At 37.4% G+C, this 19,814-nt stretch overlaps 1 protein-coding gene across 1 annotated transcript; it reads left to right on the plus strand.

Moving 5' to 3' along the window:
- Window positions 1–782: 782 nt before the first annotated feature.
- MAT1A (methionine adenosyltransferase 1A) lies at window positions 783–18,995 on the plus strand. Its single transcript, XM_074830497.1, has 9 exons — window positions 783–1,087; window positions 8,369–8,446; window positions 9,305–9,427; window positions 11,172–11,284; window positions 12,824–12,967; window positions 13,616–13,834; window positions 16,800–16,982; window positions 17,493–17,626; window positions 18,226–18,995. Exons 1-9 carry the CDS (start codon window positions 994–996, stop codon window positions 18,326–18,328), a joined length of 1,191 nt encoding a protein of 396 aa, XP_074686598.1. The 5' UTR covers window positions 783–993; the 3' UTR covers window positions 18,329–18,995.
- Window positions 18,996–19,814: the final 819 nt, after the last annotated feature.

Below are 19,814 nucleotides of genomic sequence, written 5' to 3' on the forward strand. Positions count from 1 at the left end.
CACAAAATGCCATCTGTCTTCATACCTGGCATACCATCAGCATATTCCAGACATGAGCCATCTGACTAGAAGAAATTTTCAGCAGCAGAACTGAGCACTGAGTACTCAGATGTGGCAGCTATTGTATTTCTATTGTATGGAATATAATGAGAATGTGGTCAAAAAGAGAATGAAGGTGGATCTGAATTAATAGAAGAGAGGACAGAGGAAAAGAAAAGCAAAGGCTGAATGGAGATGTCTGCATAAACGAGAAGCACTCATCACGCTGGATCTTATCAGATGTTTCGTCTCTCAAATGTGCATGAAGAATGAATGAAAATGAAAAAAAATATTTCAGGAGAGAATTCTACCTTTCAAGAGATGAAAAAGTAAAAGGAGAATACAGTTATATGATGCAGAGCAAACTTCTTCTAGTCTCTCACTAAGAAAGACATGCATTTACAGATTTTTTATCTATCCCTGTAAAACCACAACACACAGTTGGAAGCACAACATAGATCCCAGGATTAGGGGAGAGACAGACTGAAGAGGCAGCTGACCTGAACTGTCACCAGTACTCCTGCATTACTTCATGCTCAGTTGAGTTGCTAAGATAATCAGTCTTGCACAGGTTGAATCCAGAATGTTTCCAAGAACTGAGTTAATTAGTGAAATATCCTAAAGTAACTAACTCCCCTGCCAAGAAATGGGCTCTTCCATTCTCCTCACATGATTATCTAGGCACTTTCACTTTTCCATATATAGGAGCAGCTCAGGGACTGACAGATCAGGCTAGGTAGGGATACAGACTTCAGGCACATGCATACTCCTTGCATGCGTACACAGATGCAAGCACATGCTGATTTCACACACTGAAATTCAAGTTAGTGTAAGAGGTAATAAGTAAAGACAGTGATAGTCCTGCTGATAAAGAACCTTCTCTAAGAGAAGGCGCTAAAGGTAGAACTCTTCAACCACTCTTTATAATAATCCATCAGGAAAAGCATCACAACCATGAATGGGCCAGTGGATGGTTTATGTGATTACACGCTGGATGATGAAGGGGCTTTTATGTTCACATCGGAGTCAGTGGGAGAAGGGCATCCAGGTAAGAAACCAGCTCTGGCAAATGCATAAAATAATATTTTCACTTAAAATGTTTTAAAAGCCTGAAAAAGAATTCATCTGCTATTAATCTTACTATAGAAGTTATTTGTAACAGGGCACTTTTTACTTATTTCTATAGGACTTTGTCCATATAGACTATAGGACCGCTATAACTAGGGTGCTTCCAACAGGAGTTTATGTGCTTTTGCAGGATGTGTGTTACACTGAGGAGGGCAGTGTGGTTTATGTTTGCTGCTCCTTCCTTTTCATCTGAATTTCCTTCAGTATTTATGTGGAGACACTACTATATCTCTGATAGACTCAAGTTGCACATAGGATAAGAATGCATAGCTTACTTCTCAAGTTCCAGATCTTTATGGGCCCTGTGAAACTGTCCTGCATATATGCTATGCTCTAAACCTGTCAGCCACAACAGGAATATCTCTAAGCAGGCTATTTTAAAGAGTTTAAAAATCAATGGTCCCAGCAGCTGTACATGGCAAAGTTGCTGATTTTTTCCCCCCATTCCATCATCTGATGCAATATATGGAATGGCTTAAGCAAATAGTGGACAGTTATTTGCTAAACTTTATGTATGGTCAGCAGAGCTTAGTTCAATTTTATTGAAAACAAATGTTCATCTGCCATAAACATATACCTTATGTCAACAGCAAGTGTTCCCCCAAATGAGGCCAGGGGACAATAGACTGTTTGATGTCCTGAAAAGTGTATTTATTTAAGAAGCCAATTTGGTGTCCTCTACCTTTTGCTATAATCAGGCTTTTTCAGGTCTGTATTCGTGTTATGTGAGTAAATCATAAATGGGTGGAATGACATAGCAGAGTATAAAAAGGTCAGCAGTGAGAATTTTATGTCTATAATCCTGATACTATTCTATAATATTAACACTAGTGCAGATCAAATCCATGGCTGATGCAACTCAGTACCTCTCTGTCAATGTCAAGGCAGCTACATCAGGTTAAGCCAGTTGGGGTTCTTTCTGATGTAACACAATCAGAAAATGACAACCACATTCAGTCCTTGGGACATTGGTCCCATCTCAAATTTATATATAATTACATCCAGCGTCTGTAGCGCAATGTAGTTTCATGGGAAAAATAACATTATGCAAGATGGTAATTTTAAATTGCTGATGGTATTTCCAAAGATGATAGGTCTCAATTTATGCTACTCTAATCATTGTTTTTAATCCCCCTGGGGCAATAATAGGTAAATCTCAGAATAGGAAGAGTTCAACTGAGTCCCCAGGTTTAGCTTTGTCCCTTGGTTTCCTTCCTTCACCAATTCTCTTTTTGTCTCGCTTCTTGTTTTAGAATTTGGCCTATTTTTTAGTTCTTATTCACATTCCCTTCTTTATTTCCAAAACTTTATTGGCCCTCAGTAGGCCTTCTTTTAAGTCCCATGAGCACCGTTTTCCTCCTGTGCTGAAATACTTGGCAGGCCTTTGAGAAACAGTGTTACCACTTGTTAGATTTGTGTACAGCCTCTCATCTGGCAGAGGTTGCCAGATCTCTGGGTACTGTGAGATGAGAAGTGGCCACCTGAGAGGCTTGTTGTAGAGGGGGCAGAAAATGAACATTTACTCCACATTTTCAAGACCGTGATGCTTATACTTAAACAGCCTAGGTCTTCATGTAGGGTACTGAAAACCCAGACGCCTATGACAAAGGAAAAATACAGATTTTCCAGATCAAGGGAGGACAGGTTGACAGTAAGTAACTCTGGGTGGTCCTGCAAATTCTTCTTCCTGAACACAGCCCAACAATAGGTCTTAATCATATCAGCGATAGCTTAAGTTTCTGACAGCAAACTGATCACCCTTATGTCCTGGCACACCCCCCTTTTCCGTGTCTGTGTTTTTGCAAGAGGTGTAGACATGTCATTAAATTTTTATCACCCAGGAAAATCTTGGCTATTTCTTAAAACAGGGCCTGGTGTCTGAGGAAGTAGTTGGGCTTCTGACGTTATCAGTAGCACTAGAATTTAATTGTGAGTTTTCAGTGCCTCTGTTTGATACCAAATGGATAATTTGCGTGTTCTTGATTATTTCCTTTCTGTATGTGATAGTATAGTTTTGCTAGAGGGCATTATCTGAAGTGAAGATCCTGAACTAGATCTTTGTCTAGTGGAAATCATTCTGATTATATTAGCTGAGGACTGAATGCTTTAATGGAAATCTCCTTCTTAATAAACAAAGCAGGAGAAATTACATACTTATTTATTTGGGTATACAGAGAACTGCCTTATACCTGTGCAATGCCTAAGAGTTGCGTGTCACTAAGTAGCCCAAATTCCATAGAAGCAAGTAATAGCTGGCAATAATTAACGTACAGATATTACCTGTGCTGTCCAAAGATTTTATAAAGACTCTGTTTATTCCGTTTTCTCCATCCAAATTCTTCAAGATCACTTGGGTATAAAATTTGGGACTTCCTTCCAGGTCTTTAATCTTGGCATTTAGTTGGGTAAATTCCAAACTCTCTGAAGACTTACATGTGATTTCTTCATTTCAATATAATAAAACCACATAGATAGCAGCATGGGGAAGAGAAAGATTTTTTTTTTTTATAGCTGCTTTTTGTCTTTGCTCCATTTTGCTTTGTCCAGTAGTGTCTGTCCGTGCTGCACAATGGTTTCACTGTGCTTTGAAAGGCATTGTGTGTTTCTCTGACCCACAATGTCTTACAGGTGCCAAACCGCTTAGGATTAATTCCTTCCCCTATCTGGTGTGACTTCAGGTGGAATTGCCTGCAAACAGAATGTCATTCAGTTTTCCAGTAAGTATCAAGGAATCTCTTTAAAAATATAAGAGAAAGCATCTGCTAAAAGCACCCTCAGATTTTCAGCCATATTAAAAACATATGCTTATCTTCTGGATATTCACAGAAAAAAAGTTACAAAAGAAAAAAGTAAACACAAAATGCAGATCTTTCCAGCAAGTTAATGCTTGCGTGTCTTGTATCTAACATTATATATACTTAACAATATCTAATGTTGTATATACTTAACAATATACATAATACTTCAGTAAACTGTGTATTGAACAAAGAGAACAGATGTACAAGATATTTAAACAGTGTAGTGTTAATATTGAAGTACCACTGCAGTTCTCAATTAGCACTCCTCAAGAGTCTTTTGAATAGGAAAAATGTAATACAGCCCAATTCAGTGATTTGAAGTCTTTCTAGTGAAACTTTTTTGGTGGAAAGCTTATTTTTTGGTGAAGTGCTCGTGATAAGTATCTGTGTTTCTTGACCATTTTAATTTTTTACCAGAAAACTGAGAATTCCTCAGTTTATCACATTTTGAATATATAATTTTACATTCTAGTTTTTTTTTTCTGTTGAGCTGAATAATGTATCATTAAAAAAATCAAATTTTATTTTGATGATCACAGGTTTTTAAGAAATTCAATCTTACCTTTTGTAATGTTCAATGTTTATTATATTTAAATCAAAGCCAGAAGTGTGGCTGTACCTTTTTGTTGTGCTTCAAAGGGTGGAGCTTTTTTGAATTAAATTTTCAGTTGTTACTGGTGTTCATAGATTTATTTTGTGTGTGTGTGTGTGGTGAATCTGTGAAACTGAATTCTTGGGGAGGTCCTGAGAACTTGCAGATGTCACAGCTTGTGTTAGGCTCTTACACAGTCAAGATTCATGTAACAAACTTATGTCCAACTATCTGGAAAACTGTGAAGCTCCTTCTAATTACTGGAGATCACTTTTCTTATTGAATGACTCCTTCATAATTTGACAACTGGGCATTTGAGTAGGGTTTATCATCAGCTCCCCTGGTCTCATTCATTCCTTTTATAGTTAGCAAGAGCTGTTTTACGGCTCATTGGCATCTCTGCCATAAGACTGTGTCTGTGGGATGATTGGATTTCATGAAAAGAATTTATGGTTATCTAATACTTTCCTGCTCAGTCAAGAAATCCTCAGCCTATACATCCCTTCTGCAATATTTATCCTATTGGAATAGTAATTCATTACATGAAGGTATGCATGAACTGAACTCTTACCTATTACATCATTTTTTTAGATGGTAATGCCTCAGTAGAGGTGTTCCATTATGCTTTCCCTGTTTCCAAAAAAGAAGGAAAAAAAAGGAAGGAAATAGTGGACAAATATATCCTGTCACATTTAGCAGCTAATAAGAGAAATGGGGATGGTTGAGATGAGAATTTAAATAACAGAATGAAGGGTGCACAAAGCCTGCTAAGCATTGCTAAAAATAGAACGCCTGGTTTTATTTTACACCAGAGACCTTTACTAATAGACATGCCCTTAATTTAATGCATTAATCAGCCAAACATCCAGCTAGATTTCTCTTTCCAGCCTTGATAGATATATCTGTATCACTATTTGGATCTAGTTGCACTAACACTGCTGGTTGTTGCGTCAACAATCAGCTATGACATAAATTGTCAAACTGATTTGTCTCAGCCCATTTTAATCTAAAGATATGCTATTAGCATAGTAGATGAAATTATTCTAATTTATTATTTTAATTGATTAAATTCTCACATAGATTTTAAAGACCAGAAGGAACCTGTGATATATAATCTGGTCGGACCTTCATACACAGGTAATGATATTTTGTCCAAGAATTCTTCAAACACGCTAGTAAATGATGGTTGGATTTCACTCACACTTTTTAAAAAGATAGCCAATTTTCATCTAGAGATTTGAAAGGAACAAAGAATCCTGCATACCTCTAGATGAATGGTTTCAATGGCTCTCACCCTTATAAGACTTTCCTTTTTGAATCTATATCTGTCTAATTTTCAGCTATCAGCTGTAGTTATATTATTGTCCATCAGACAAAAAAAAAATATTTCAGCATGTTATTTTTAGGTTCTTAGAGACTGTGATCCCAGTGCCTATAAGGATTTCCTCTGGTAGGTTGCCTTTCCTTCAGCTTTTCAAAACTAGATTGAGCTTGAATGATTTCATCCTGTAAAATAGATTTTTCTGATTTTGGGGCATTCTTCTCAGTCTGTCCTAAACCTTCCTGCCAGTTCTTAACATCATCTTTGGAATACCACCACCAAAATCTAGTAATTTTGTAGTAGTCTCACTAATGCTATTGTATGGAGATAATTTAATTTCTATGGACGTCTGTTCATCTGGTTTTCTATCATGATCTTTTCAGAGTAACAGCTTTGTAAGACAAACTCTCCCCTTCTGTAAATGGGAACTATCCTTTTTGTTCATGAATGTTTGCTGTGTTATTTCTCTGAGAGGGAAGCAAAAGAACTGCTTTTCTATCTACCAATATCCATGAAATACTGTAGATACTAATGATACGGTTCATGCAAAAAACACAATAACATTAAAACATCCTGTTAAATCATCACTTATTGATTTCACTTTTTCATTTTACTATGGCCAATGGTCCATTGAGACATTTAATGAAAGTTTTAGTTCATAAATTAATTTCAACCACAGCATGCAAACCAACATAAGGTTCTTTGTACCAGATAGGTGCCATAAAGAGAAATGAGGATGAATTAATTATATGGGATTACCTGTACTCTTCTTGAATGTTCTGGAAAGAATGCATATAATATCCCTGTATGTGCCATACAGGGAACTTAGACAAACATGGGACACTGGCATCTAATGCAGGTGACATGTGCTTCATGTGGAGCAAGGACAGGGATAAAGGTTGTTCCTGGCATAGAAACTCTGGGTGGTGAAAAAAAGACTACAAAGCAGTCCCAATCACTAGGAGTTTACTGCAGGGCACTGGGCCTGCACTAAGAAGGTCATCCTATCCAAGTTACTCTATTGTCCCACCAAGGTAATAAAAAATGACGTATTTTCATCAATAATTTTTGATTTTATGCTTGAAAATATGGATATATTTCCCTATAAAAATGGAAACTTTGAAAGGAGCAAGCAGAGATTCATTTTAATCACTCCTGCCATTTTTGTCCCCAGTCTTGCTAGACAAGGTTCATTTGGACTTCTAACTAAATTGCAAGAATGGGGTGTGATTCCTGTCTGGTAATAATTGTCCCAAATTTAGTAATCCATGTACAGTTCTTGCAAGGCTGAAAGTTCCAATGCAGCCTACATTTGCTAATTGTCTTTTGCATTTGTTCTTTTTGTGCTGGAGTGGTTAATATGGGAGATAGGAGTGTCAGAATCACACTAGTTCTCTATTTTTTGATTTGTCCCTCTTAGCTAAATGTACACCTTCCTCATGAAAATAAATGATAATTTATTTTGACTTGAGGTTAAATGTATTAAAACTCTGTAATGACATACTCTTACAAAACATTGCTTTCCAAAGATTGTGTTGCAAATGGCAAGGCAGGAGATTAATTTATTTTGCCACACAGCATGTTATGGCAACATCTAAACATAGGATGTAATACTAGACTTTTTTTAACAATAAAATTAAAATATATGAGAAAAATTACCATTTTCATGTGGAAGGCATTGTTATGGGTGCTGCCCTTTTATGTTCATTACATTAGCTACATTATTTGATTAAAATTCATTATTCATTAAAAAGGTAAGAAAAGAAAGAAAGAAAAAGAGAAAAGATTATTATGATAAACATGAGCTGAAACCTTTGTATTTGGGATATAACTGACAATATACTCAAGATTAACTTCAGGCAGACCTCAGTTGGTAACCCCTTCTTGCTTCTGTGTGCGCTGCTCACTCCCCTGCCTTAGGTGTGTTGCTGGGATTGTTAGGAGATGGCATTGCAGGATGGTCGAAGCAGTGAGAGGAAGCAAACCCGAAACAGGCTCTTGACTTTGAGCTGTGCATTATCTGTATGAATCTGAACACTTTCTCAGGCCTTATTGGCAGTGTTGATGAGGTACATTCTAACTTCTTGTTGGGGAGATGGAAGTTGATAGTGGAATATCACCTTCTTGTTAGCATACTACTGATGAGCATGCTGTATCGGCTTGTGGTATTAGAGAAGAAGGCTGGGAGTAAAGCCTCTTAGTCTTTCAGGTGATTCTAGGCACAACATACTTGCTTCACACTTAAGTGCAGAAAACTACAGGTAAAGTTGTAGCCAGTATTAGTTTACACCAGTCAGTAAATTCCCCATTGTATCTACTGACTTTGTTTGCAGGATATTTCATATGTCTTTCTATTTATCTAGCTTAAATATTCCAGTAATTAGCTATAAAATTTCCTTGCTGAAATACCTACCTATTCAAAGTGATGCGAACAGTCCATGTTTTATATTGAGCGTTATGGTTTTGAATCACAACTTTGATGTCTTGCAGATAAAATCTGTGACCAAATCAGCGATGCTGTATTAGATGCTCATCTCAAACAGGACCCAAATGCCAAGGTTGCTTGTGGTAAGTTGTTTGCTGCTTTGCTTTAAGTCATCACCTAGTCACTGTTCTTTTTTAACGTTGTTTGCAAAGAGCTTGATGCTATCATTTGCTAATTAATTTTACTCTCGAGAAAATTACATAAGAAATACAGTCTTCAAGAAGAGGAGCGATGAGAAGAAACAGTGAAAGTTTTTATAAAGACTGAAGCCTAAGCAGGCAGTAGAAGGGTAGGATAATTAATCTTGTGTGTGGACTGAATTTTCCTGGGAAGAACAGATTTGTCTTCACTGCAGTGGATTTTTGAAATATTTGAATGTTTTGTTGCAATGTTCATTTACTATATTTAATAAAGTACTAATTTTTCAGTCCGTGTCCCCTTAAGTGCTTGTTTTTTGAAATCTCTTCAGAGTTGTACCATCAACTCTCAGGTCATTACCCCAGTTCATATATTATGTACCTAAACCTCATCTTCAGATTCTTCCTCCTGGGACTGGAGGCAAGTTTTCAAAATAGTTGTATCATTGATAAGTTTTATTTAGCCTCAGTATGTATCTTAGAGTGATTAAGTGGATTTAGAAATCACAACTTAACACTATATTTCCCTAAAATCTCTGCATATCACTGAATCATGCTCAGTGTTTTGACTTTCCCATTTGTAAATTGGATGTATTAGTCTTTTCCTTACTTTCAGGCATGCAGTGAATATAAAAATAATTTGTTGTAGAAGGAGCTAATAATGCTAAAAATATGGGTAGAAAGGACTTACACTGTATATACCCATTAGATCTCTCAAAATCACCATCATCACAAACATAGTTATTTGTTTTAGTGGGCTGGGTTATTCTGGTGTTGTAATCCTGTTTTCATCTCTCTTTTCAGAGACAGTATGTAAGACAGGAATGGTGTTGCTCTGTGGGGAGATCACATCTCATGCTATTGTGGATTATCAACGAGTTGTCCGAGATGCAATTAGACATATTGGCTATGATGATTCAGCTAAAGGTTGGTGGAAAAAACTAATGAAATCCTTGAAGAGCAAGAAATAGGCAACTGTAAAACAGGTCTGTCACCACTTCTGTATATGAGCTTTAGCAAGCCTGATAAAAACTGGGTATCCTGTGTGAAAGTTGCTTACATGGTACTACGTGATACACTTTCTGACTTTATCCCAGTAAGTAGAAAAACCATCATATATGAGTTAAAACTGAGAGGGACTAGGCAGAATATACTTTGAGCTGTGGTATTAGGCCAGAATAGTTACCTGCAGCTTGAGCCACAGAATCTACCACTCCTCCAAACCTGCAAGAACTCGAATCTTGGTTATTCATTTGGCAAGCTGGTTGATGCATCCTGGTGCTAAAGAGAGGGAAGAAGAAACGTAGTTCATTTCATTGTTCCATTATATATTTGTACTGTGGTAGCATCTAGAATTCCCAGGTGTAAAGCAGGTTCTCACTGTGCAAGATGCTCTGTTAGCTCTGAACAGCTCCTCCTACACTGAGTATGCAGTCCAAATCCAGTTTGCATTATGTACAAATGATAAAAAAGACAAAATGCTTTATCTGCTAGGCACATTTTGCTTTCTGATTTGCCATGTGTCTGTTTATACACTACAAATATTCCAAGTATAGTGTTACAGTGAAGTGTATCTTTTAAGAACTTTTGGTTAAAAAAAGGTGTTTCCTGCAATCCTCTAATTGCTGTTGAATTTACAGGGAGATTGTGGTGGGAGAATATTATAGCAGCACATCTGCAGGTTACCTCTACCATCATGTAACAGCAGTGCTTTCAGAAAACACTGGCAAATCTAGTAGGTCATAAATCTCCTTTTTATCCTAACTGCCAAAAACGATAAGGGGAGATGCAGTGACCCAGTAAAAAAAATTTCTATGCAGAAATAAAGCAAAAATCTAAAACAAACAATTGCACACAGAAATATGATTTTCTTCTCTACATAGACTACTTAAAAGAGCATTCTTCAAGTGGATCATATGCATATGGATGTGTGTATATGTTGTATTGGCTGAACATGAGTTTGGTCAGCAGGTGCCAGTAGCTACATTTCTAGAAAAGTTTGGATTTGGAGAGAAGCAAGTTACTATTAATATATCTGGGAACAGGTGGAAAATTTTGCCACAATCTTCTGCAAGTCTTTCAATTTCTTTTCAAAACCCTCCTTTTGATCTTTGAAAGAAAATTCCTACTTCCATGTTTGCTATGAAACTTGAATCTGTTTTTTTCTCTGTTTGTGGCTCTCACAAACTCCCATGAGAGATTCAGGTACAAACACTGCTTTACATGTATTACAAATAAAGTATAATCAGAGAGCAGAGTCTTCAGTTGCTGAAAACATCAGCTCCTAGGAATTTACGTAGAGGTTTTTAATACTATTTATTTGGGAGGGGCTCATTATTTACTTTTATGAGTAGTTTTCTGCAGTTAACAATTAATTTGAATTGGCTTGGCACAGGGTACCAATGCAAGAGAAAACAAGCAGTAACAAGCAATAAAGACAACCCTATATACTCCACCACCTTCAAAAAAAGGTTTCAAGTGTTGTATTGACAAAAAAATAAGTAAAAATAGCAATTAGGTTTTGAGTTCTGAATGCAATATCCTTCAGAATGAAAATTCTGTCATATGGTTCCATGTTACTTTCCTTAATTGTGGCAGAAAAAGCTATTCTTTTTCTATTCCTTAACTGTGGCAGAAAAAGCTATTCACTGCTATTCTTTTTTCCAAATAGGCTTTGACTACAAGACTTGCAATGTTTTAGTGGCACTGGAACAGCAGTCACCTGATATTGCCCAAGGTGTTCATCTACACAGGGATGAAGAGGATGTTGGTGCTGGAGATCAGGTAGACATAACATCACATCTAAAACATCAAAGCTGTTTGAATGGAAAAAGTTTACCCCATCTTATTTCCCTGTTTTCTAAATCAAAACCCATATGAAGATTTCCACACTTCCATCTTGGGCTACCCCAGAATAAAACCCATATTTTTATTAAAACAGTTGGAAGTTCTTTGAGAGCAGACTTTTGTCTGGTGTTTGTTATAGCAGTCATGCAAGTCAGGAGAGCTCTGGCAGTTTATAGTAGCTGAGGATGTGTACTTTAGAATTTAGCAAAGGTTTTTTGCTTATGCATTTCTAGGTTTTGTTGAGTAGCTTTAGATTCATTAGACCATTCATCTTGCAGCCAGACTTGTTGTGTAAGATGGAATAAACAAAGCACCTTTTAACTTTCACAGAGCTCTTGAGATTTTACACAGCAAAAAATTAGGCAATGTTTCAACTGTCTTCAGCATTCGTACAATGAAGGCAAATACGCCAGAGTACTTTTAATTCTCATTTATTTCCCAGAGGCATCTATTGTAATAGGTGTTCCACATAATTAAGGCTGTCCAAGCTTAATTTCTATGAGCTAAATAACATATGTAGATAATTATTGCATGTTCCCAAGAGAAAGATGCTAACATAAAAACTCCATAATCTGGCTGATGCCAGTATGAGCAAGTTTAACATTTACAGTAGTTATCCTTAGTAGTAATATCTAGTTTATAACAATGCTGTTGAGAACCATAAGTGGAGATATCAGAGTCCAGGAGCCATGCTAATATTCAGAAAACCCTCAAGGACTAAATTAAAATGCTTTTATGCTGTCATGGGGTCATAATACTACATAAGATGAAAAGATATCTGACTTTCTTTGTCACTTTGATGGCCTCCCTTTCCATTGTATCAAAGTACCTTTGTGTCTTTTTTCTTTTTTTTTTATCAAACATACACTGGATGAGGAGAAAGAAAATGCTGCTAACTCTATTTAACAAATTATAATCTGATGCAGGGACCATGACTGAATAATAGTAGAAGCTGTGACTAGAAGCATGTGGCATTGACAATATGAGGGAGGTGCCTTAATCTGTTGAATGGTACATCCTTCATGGAGTATTCACATCCCATTCCACTGAAATTTCAGATGCAAGCTGCAGTATAAATGTGTCTGTATTTATGCATAAAAGCCACTACAACCTTTCTGGGCTAATGATAATGCCTTTCCTACGACAGAATAGTCCTGAAATTGTTTTACTCCAACAAATTTTTTTTTCTGTGAAAGAACCTGATTTTTTCACAGAAACGTCTCCATTTTTGTCTAGGCTCCCAGCTCAACAAGTAAACCTTCAGGCTTTCAGTGAAAAATTCTAGGAACGTGGTTTGTTTCTCATTACACTGTAACATGTTGCAGCCTGATCTGAGTTTAGGCTTCTTGCACTGTAATGTAAAGCAGTAGAAAGTAAACTTGAGGGTACTGTTTGCTCTTTGCTTCAGATGAAATCTGGTTGCCTTTGGTTGTGGTGCTTTTAACAGTGACTGAAGTATATCTTCTCCTCCTGTAGGGTTTGATGTTTGGTTATGCAACAGATGAGACAGAAGAATGTATGCCTCTAACAATTATTCTTGCTCATAAACTGAATGCCAGGTTAGCAGAGCTGAGGCGTAATGGAGAACTTCCTTGGCTGAGGCCTGACTCTAAGACACAGGTAAATACTGCTATGGATATTTCAGATAGTTGAAAACTAACACTTTTTCTTTCCATAAATCTTAAATATTTTTAAAGACAGCAATTGATGGTGTTCCGAGTATCAGGATAACCTACAAGTAGCAGATATATAACCTACATGCAGCAGATAAAGCATTTCCACTGCTTATGATACCGTCTCCTTGACTGTTGGAAAATGGTTAACCTCTATCAGAGTGCTAGGAGCAATTATCCACCTACCAGTGAAGAAACATTTAACCCTTCAGACTTAAATGGTCTGTGCTCATTGAAGAAGTGACAGGAGATCCAAAGAATCCAAAGGATTTGTCGTTAGGGATTCGGGCTGGCCTTTTTGAAGATGCACTGAGAACATAAATGAAAGACACATTTTGGACAATTTAATAGAAAATCAGATTGCTCATACTGAGTTGGGGTTTTTTTTTTGCTTAGCACGGCAAAAATGAGGAATGAGAAAATAGGCTTCATTTCTCATACCTTGGCAACAATGTGAGCATCATTATGATATCAGCATTGACATTTTGCTACAATTTTGCTCTTGGAATAACATAGTGTGATGTTTGATGTAGACCAGTAATACGTTTTATAGCAACTTTGCTTTTCTCTTCCTCCTTCTCCCTGTTCTATTCAGGTCACGGTTCAGTATATCCAGGAGAATGGGGCAGTCATCCCAGTACGCGTTCACACCATTGTGATATCTGTGCAGCATGATGAAACCATTTCTCTGGAGAATATGCGCAGAACCCTGAAGGATCGTGTGATCCAAGCTGTCGTCCCTGCAAAATACTTGGATGAGAAAACCATTTATCACCTTCAACCTAGTGGACGTTTTGTTATTGGAGGGCCTCAGGTTTGTGTTGTATTATTTTGGTGCTTTTATCATCTTGCCTTTGTCATTGGGTGTGTGTCTTAAAAGAAATGCTCTGTTTTTTGACATGTCTGTCCTAGGGTGTGAGAAGCAAGCTACCTACTGGAAGTTTTAACTGCAGTTGTATGTGGGAAAAGCATCCAGGGTTTCATGTGCTGTATACCAAAGTAGCCTTCGAGGGCATGGTTATATGATAAATGTGTTGTGACTAGGCAGGCAAGTTGAGCTGAATCTTACATTGCGTGTGGAATGTACAGCCCAGCTCCGGGTTTCCTCAAACCCTCTTGAGTCCAGCGCTGGGTGAGACACGCAATCCGTTCTCGTGGAAAGCGCTCCTTACAGAGAGATGGACAAGAGAAGTTTTACTTCTCTTACAGTGAACCTGGTTATGCGATCTGTATAGCTCACACTGTTCTGCCTGACACCAATGAGAACTGAATGTGTTCATCTGTTCTGAAAATCAGACCCTGAAAGGTTTCTCCTGGTGAGAAAATAGATGTTGCTTTTGCTTTATCTAGGCAATGCAGGAGCTGGGATTTATAATTTGATCCTGCCTGCACTCACAGAAGTCAGGCAGAACTTCCGCTCTCTGTAGGATCAGGACTTCTGAGATTTAGTTTTCGAAAACAAATTCACCATTCCCAATGTTTTAGTCTTCAGTTCCCTTCAGAACTATCACAGCAAAATTTCAAAGCTCCACCCTGAAATTAGGTCAAATTTTACTACAAATCCAAGTACACATTGCTTTTCCTTTGCTGTTTGAATTCATTCGTCTGCTGGAGTTTGTACCTGAAAACATGCTGTGTCTTTTTACATTAGTGTCATGGAACAGATAGAAAGGTGTTGAGATTAATCATTACAATAATGATTGTACAAAAAATGTATTTTTGTGTAGTTGAATTGGTAGTATCACTGAAATTTTGTGTATCATTCACATCCTAGACTATGGACAAATGGATAGGCGAACTTGAGCCGTAACTTGGAGCAAATGAACCAATGCAGCAATCATAGCTACATACAAAGAGAAGGCTACACATAAGAAAATATTCAGGTGTGCACAAAACTGCACCCATTTAAAAATGTAATATAATTACATTTGGTAAGCCAACCAGGAATGCCTTTTCTACTCTTGTGGTGGAACTATACTGCTTATGTTTGCACATACAAACACAGGCACGTTGCAGTGTATGTTTGCAGCTTTTTAAACCTGGGATAAGTTTACTTAGTGTGGGTCAATCTGACTGTGTGTCCATGGCCTTACAACTGCTATCATCACTTGAGCAATTTACAATAGCATTGCAGCAACCAGAAAATAACTATTTCTTCCCTTGTGAAGTTTCTGGTTATTTTTCATAACAGTATTACTCAGTTTTATTTTTAACAGTGCTAGCTATAGAAGGCTGTCTTAATCTCCAGCTCAGTTCATCTAAAGAAGACACATCACCTGGATTTTCACCTTATGCTTTTGAGCATGGTGGTACCTTGAATTCTGGCTATGGCAAAATTAGTAATTTTGCTGCTATCACTGTTTTCCCAACAGCAACACCCGCTGGTACTGTGAGGACATTACAGCTCTTTGCAAAAGTCACTTCCACACGCTTTACAAATGTATTTGTGCTCTTTCAGCACCTTTAAATAGAGGGGTGGGTTTGGTTTTTTTTTTCCTTTGACCTGTCCCTTTCTCTTCCTCTCACTTAGTTCTGCAGTCATGATGGTACACAAGGTGTTCTCATTGCAACTGTCTATGCTATCAGAAATTAAGGTTTGAGTCAAGCAAAAGAACTCCAGGACAGGATCTTTTACACAAGCTCAGCTATCTGCAATTCAGATTTACATCCCGCTGTTTTCTTAGCAAAATGGAACAAACAGTACCAAAGGTTTTCTTCTGTGTATATGCATAGTCTTTCTAAGAAAAACTTTGACTCTCCACTTGTGTTTGCCATGCAAACATTCCAGCAGTTGAATTTTACTGACATGGTATTCTGTAGACAAAGAATTTCAAACCTTCCTGCACAGGTGGAAACTGAATTTCAAATCTGACCATGTTTCCATTCACACCAGAAAGCTTAAGCATTTAGTAAATTAGGGGGGGTTAGATGATTAGTCAGCTACTGAGCATCTAACCAAGATTAAGTGAAATATCAACCACATATGAGGAACAATCAGGATAGCTGTGTAGGCAGCTAAAAGGTTATCTGCACTTCCTTATTTAATATTTTAAAGTATCTGTTCTTAGAAAGAAGTAATCCTTTCTCAATTACCTATAACTGCCTACTACTGCATAACTGTTGTGTATAGTTTAAATTAGACTAGAAATATTTCAGGTCTGGAAATGTGGTTTTTAATACATATTTGTATGATAGTCTCTGTAATGATACTGTACTGGAAGTGTTGACTGCCAGCCTCCATATAATGATGTATAAGGTAGCACTAACATACCTTTTGATGGTAAATACAAAAAAGACATCTACTATTTAATATTCACACAACTTCAGATTTTGACCAAGAGATACAAAAGCCTGATCTTTAATTATTTATTTTTTTTTAACAGTGTAAAATCTCTCAATGTTTCCTATATGGCATGTAGTTTGTTAGCAATATTCTGTATTCAGTTTGGATGTGATAGATAGGTCACTTCTAAACCAAAGTTCCCATATTGTCTGGAATTTACTTTTGAAAGAGGCAGTGCATGCTCTAGCTATCTGGGTGTAAACCTGTTTGCTTGATTACTAAATGCAATTCGTGAATGGTTTGTCTTACGAATCTGGCTTTAAAGAACTTTTATAGCTACTGTTGTAGTTTGGTGAGACAAGTTCATTCCTTCAGCTACCCCACAGCAATCCATATGTGGTGAACTTACACGTTGTAGTCTTCTGAAGGATGCATAGCCTTGTTTGAGACATAATAAGATGGATTGTAAAATGGACAAATTCTTTTACTGATTCAGGGTGATGCTGGTGTTACTGGTCGAAAGATCATTGTGGATACTTACGGTGGTTGGGGAGCCCATGGAGGTGGTGCCTTCTCTGGCAAAGACTATACGAAGGTGGACCGATCAGCTGCGTACGCAGCCCGTTGGGTGGCCAAGTCTCTTGTGAAAGCTGGGCTCTGTCGCCGTGTTCTGGTTCAGGTATGGTTTGCTATGAATGTTGCTTTTCTCAATGAGATTTTTCTTTTTCAGCGTCACCTGGAATACACACTGTACAAGACACTGTAGTAGAAGCAGTCTTGGTGATGGCTTGGAGTTGAGGAAAGGAAGACCTTCATGTGTTTGGTTCAAGACCACTGTAATGTCACTAATAGCCTATCAGCTTCTTGTAGCTGGAACTTTTCCTTTGGCTTTCATTTTATTGGCTGTTTTTCTAGACATTTATGGAGCCCTCAACCCTCTGACATTTACTGTCACGGAAATGAGCATGGGATGACTGGTTAATGGAGAAGAACGTTATCTAGAGACCTCAGCATTTTCAAAATTTTCTCTTTTTTTTTCTAGAAATACAGATTGTGCAAATATGGGAGGTAAAGCAGAGGTCTTAGTTTTCTTAAGATGGTTCATGAATGAATGCTTTCTTCTGTCGTATACTGTTGCCCATTGAGGTGTCATGTTTAATTGCTAACTATGGTGTCTTTTTTGCCATAGGTTTCTTATGCCATTGGGGTTGCTCATCCACTGTCTATTTCACTGTTCACTTATGGAACTTCCCAGAAAACAGAGAAAGAGCTGTTGGACATCGTGCACAATAACTTTGATCTTCGGCCTGGAGTTATTGTAAGGTATAGAAACCATCAAAAAGGAAAACATCTTGGTGATCACATGCTAGAAATTATTTCTTGCAAAACCATTAGATCTTACAGTGTAAGAGTCAGCCTGTTGAACTAGCATGGGATTGTTCCATGCTGTACAAAAGAGAGTCCCATTCTGTCATTCTGTCAGACTTCACAGTTGATACCTTTTATGGATCTACCAGTGTGCCATATCTTTTAAGATAACAGATGTACTTTTCCAGTTTCATATGAAGCATATGGAACTCAAATAAAATAACTTTTGTATTCCAAGAATTTTAAGTTACTTTGCTGTGAAAAAAGGTATGTTTTGTTTTACAAAAGGAATTGAAGGTTATTTAATCTTTTCCATTAAAATTAATAATTCTCAATAGTAAGGACTTTCCTGTAGTCCCAAAGTACTTCACATTTAAGTTTTGTTGTAACTTTTATGGTTCTCCATTGGACATGTTCACTGGTATGTGTGCATCTCCAAAATATGCTTGCTTGACTAAGGGCATGAAATGAGTATCACCATCAGGAATTTAATGGTTGTTATCATGAAATACCTTAATGTGAAGAATTTTCTCTTCTTTTTATTATACACACAGGGATTTGGACCTTAAAAAGCCCATTTACCAGAAGACAGCATGTTATGGTCACTTTGGAAGAAATGAATTCTCATGGGAGGTGCCTAAAAAACTCGTGTTTTGACACTAGCAGTCACTCTTTAAAAACAAAAAGGAAGAGAAGTCCACTAATGATGAGGATGCTTCTGAAAAGCAAATTTGACAGCTTTGTATTCAAAAAAAGGAATTTTAGATTTTAAATTGAAAGAAAGAAAAGGATATTTTCTTGGAAATTGATTTTTTTTAACCCTCAGTGTCTTTCATTATCTAAGATATAAAGGACAGAGTCTGTTTTTTTAATCAGCATAAAACAACAAAATACAGTTTACTTTTTATTGCTGCTCTGTTGGTTCTTTTGATAACGGCAAAGTATGACTCAGGTACACAAACCAATGGCTGAACCTCAAACCTTTCATGGGCAAAGACGGAGACGACTTTCCCAACTCTGACTAAGGATCAGCAGATCTCTTGCTTCTAATTAGACAATGGGAAATTCTGGGGTCCAATTTCCTTACTGGAGTTAGCATTGCATACAGCTGGGGGTTGCTTTGATGGGAGAAGGCTGAATATTACATAAGTGTATCTCAGCCTCTTATAGAAGATGTTACCATATATGTAATATTTAAATCACCTTCACTGCGTATGTGCTGTTACTGTTGTGTTTCAATTACTTGTGTTTTTGAAACATAAGTATTCTCCTGTAAAACAACAATTAAATAGAATTAAAAGATTTTTCCTACGATGTATGTAAAGGTGCCTCTTTCTCTATGTTTTTTTAATGTTGTAGTATAATGGTCCATCTCAACTCAGCCTCTTATACTCTTGTAGGATTTTAGTTTACCAACATAATTGAATTTTATTAGATTTTGGAATTGTGATATGGGTTTACCTTTCACTACATCTGTGATCACTGTTTAGTCCTTCTGATTAATAGAAACTTGGTGAAAAAGTATTAGATTTTTAACTCTTAGGTTTGTGCTATACAGTATTGTCACATAATTTTTGCTCTCAATTGTTAGGTTTATTGCATGGCTTACGAAGTTTGATGTAATTTTGGAATAAAATAAACTGCATAGAAATAACTGCAAACCATCAGCAAATATACAGAGCATGCAGTTAAATTTTAGCCCTTTGCCCTGTCCCGCAGCCTCTCCCTGAGGAAGGAGCCGCTAGATGGCTGTGTGGCCCGCAGTGGGAGCAGCTCTCTGTGGAAAGCAGGGCTCTGCTTGAGCCAGGACTCGGCTGCTCAGTCTGGGTACCCTCTGCCTGGAGCTCTGTCTGGGGATAATGGCAGCCACTCCTTTGGACAGAGCCAGGTAGCTGGTGTGCGTGGTGGATTGGCTACGAGCTAGGCTGAGGACAAGGACCCTTCTGTGCTCATGTGCTAGATTGTCCTATAAAGTGACAAACTACTTTTTGCAAAGAACTGTAGATTAATCCCAGGTTTGTTTAAACTGGGAGGGTGTGAGATCACATCCTCTGTGATCAGTTTTGTTTGTCAGTAGGCAACACAGATTAACTTAATCCTGCAATGCAAGGGTTACCTATGTATGGCCCTCAAGAGTCACTTA

The sequence above is a fragment of the Strix aluco genome, chromosome 7, assembly GCF_031877795.1.
Source record: "Strix aluco isolate bStrAlu1 chromosome 7, bStrAlu1.hap1, whole genome shotgun sequence".
Taxonomy (NCBI): Eukaryota; Metazoa; Chordata; class Aves; order Strigiformes; family Strigidae; genus Strix; species Strix aluco.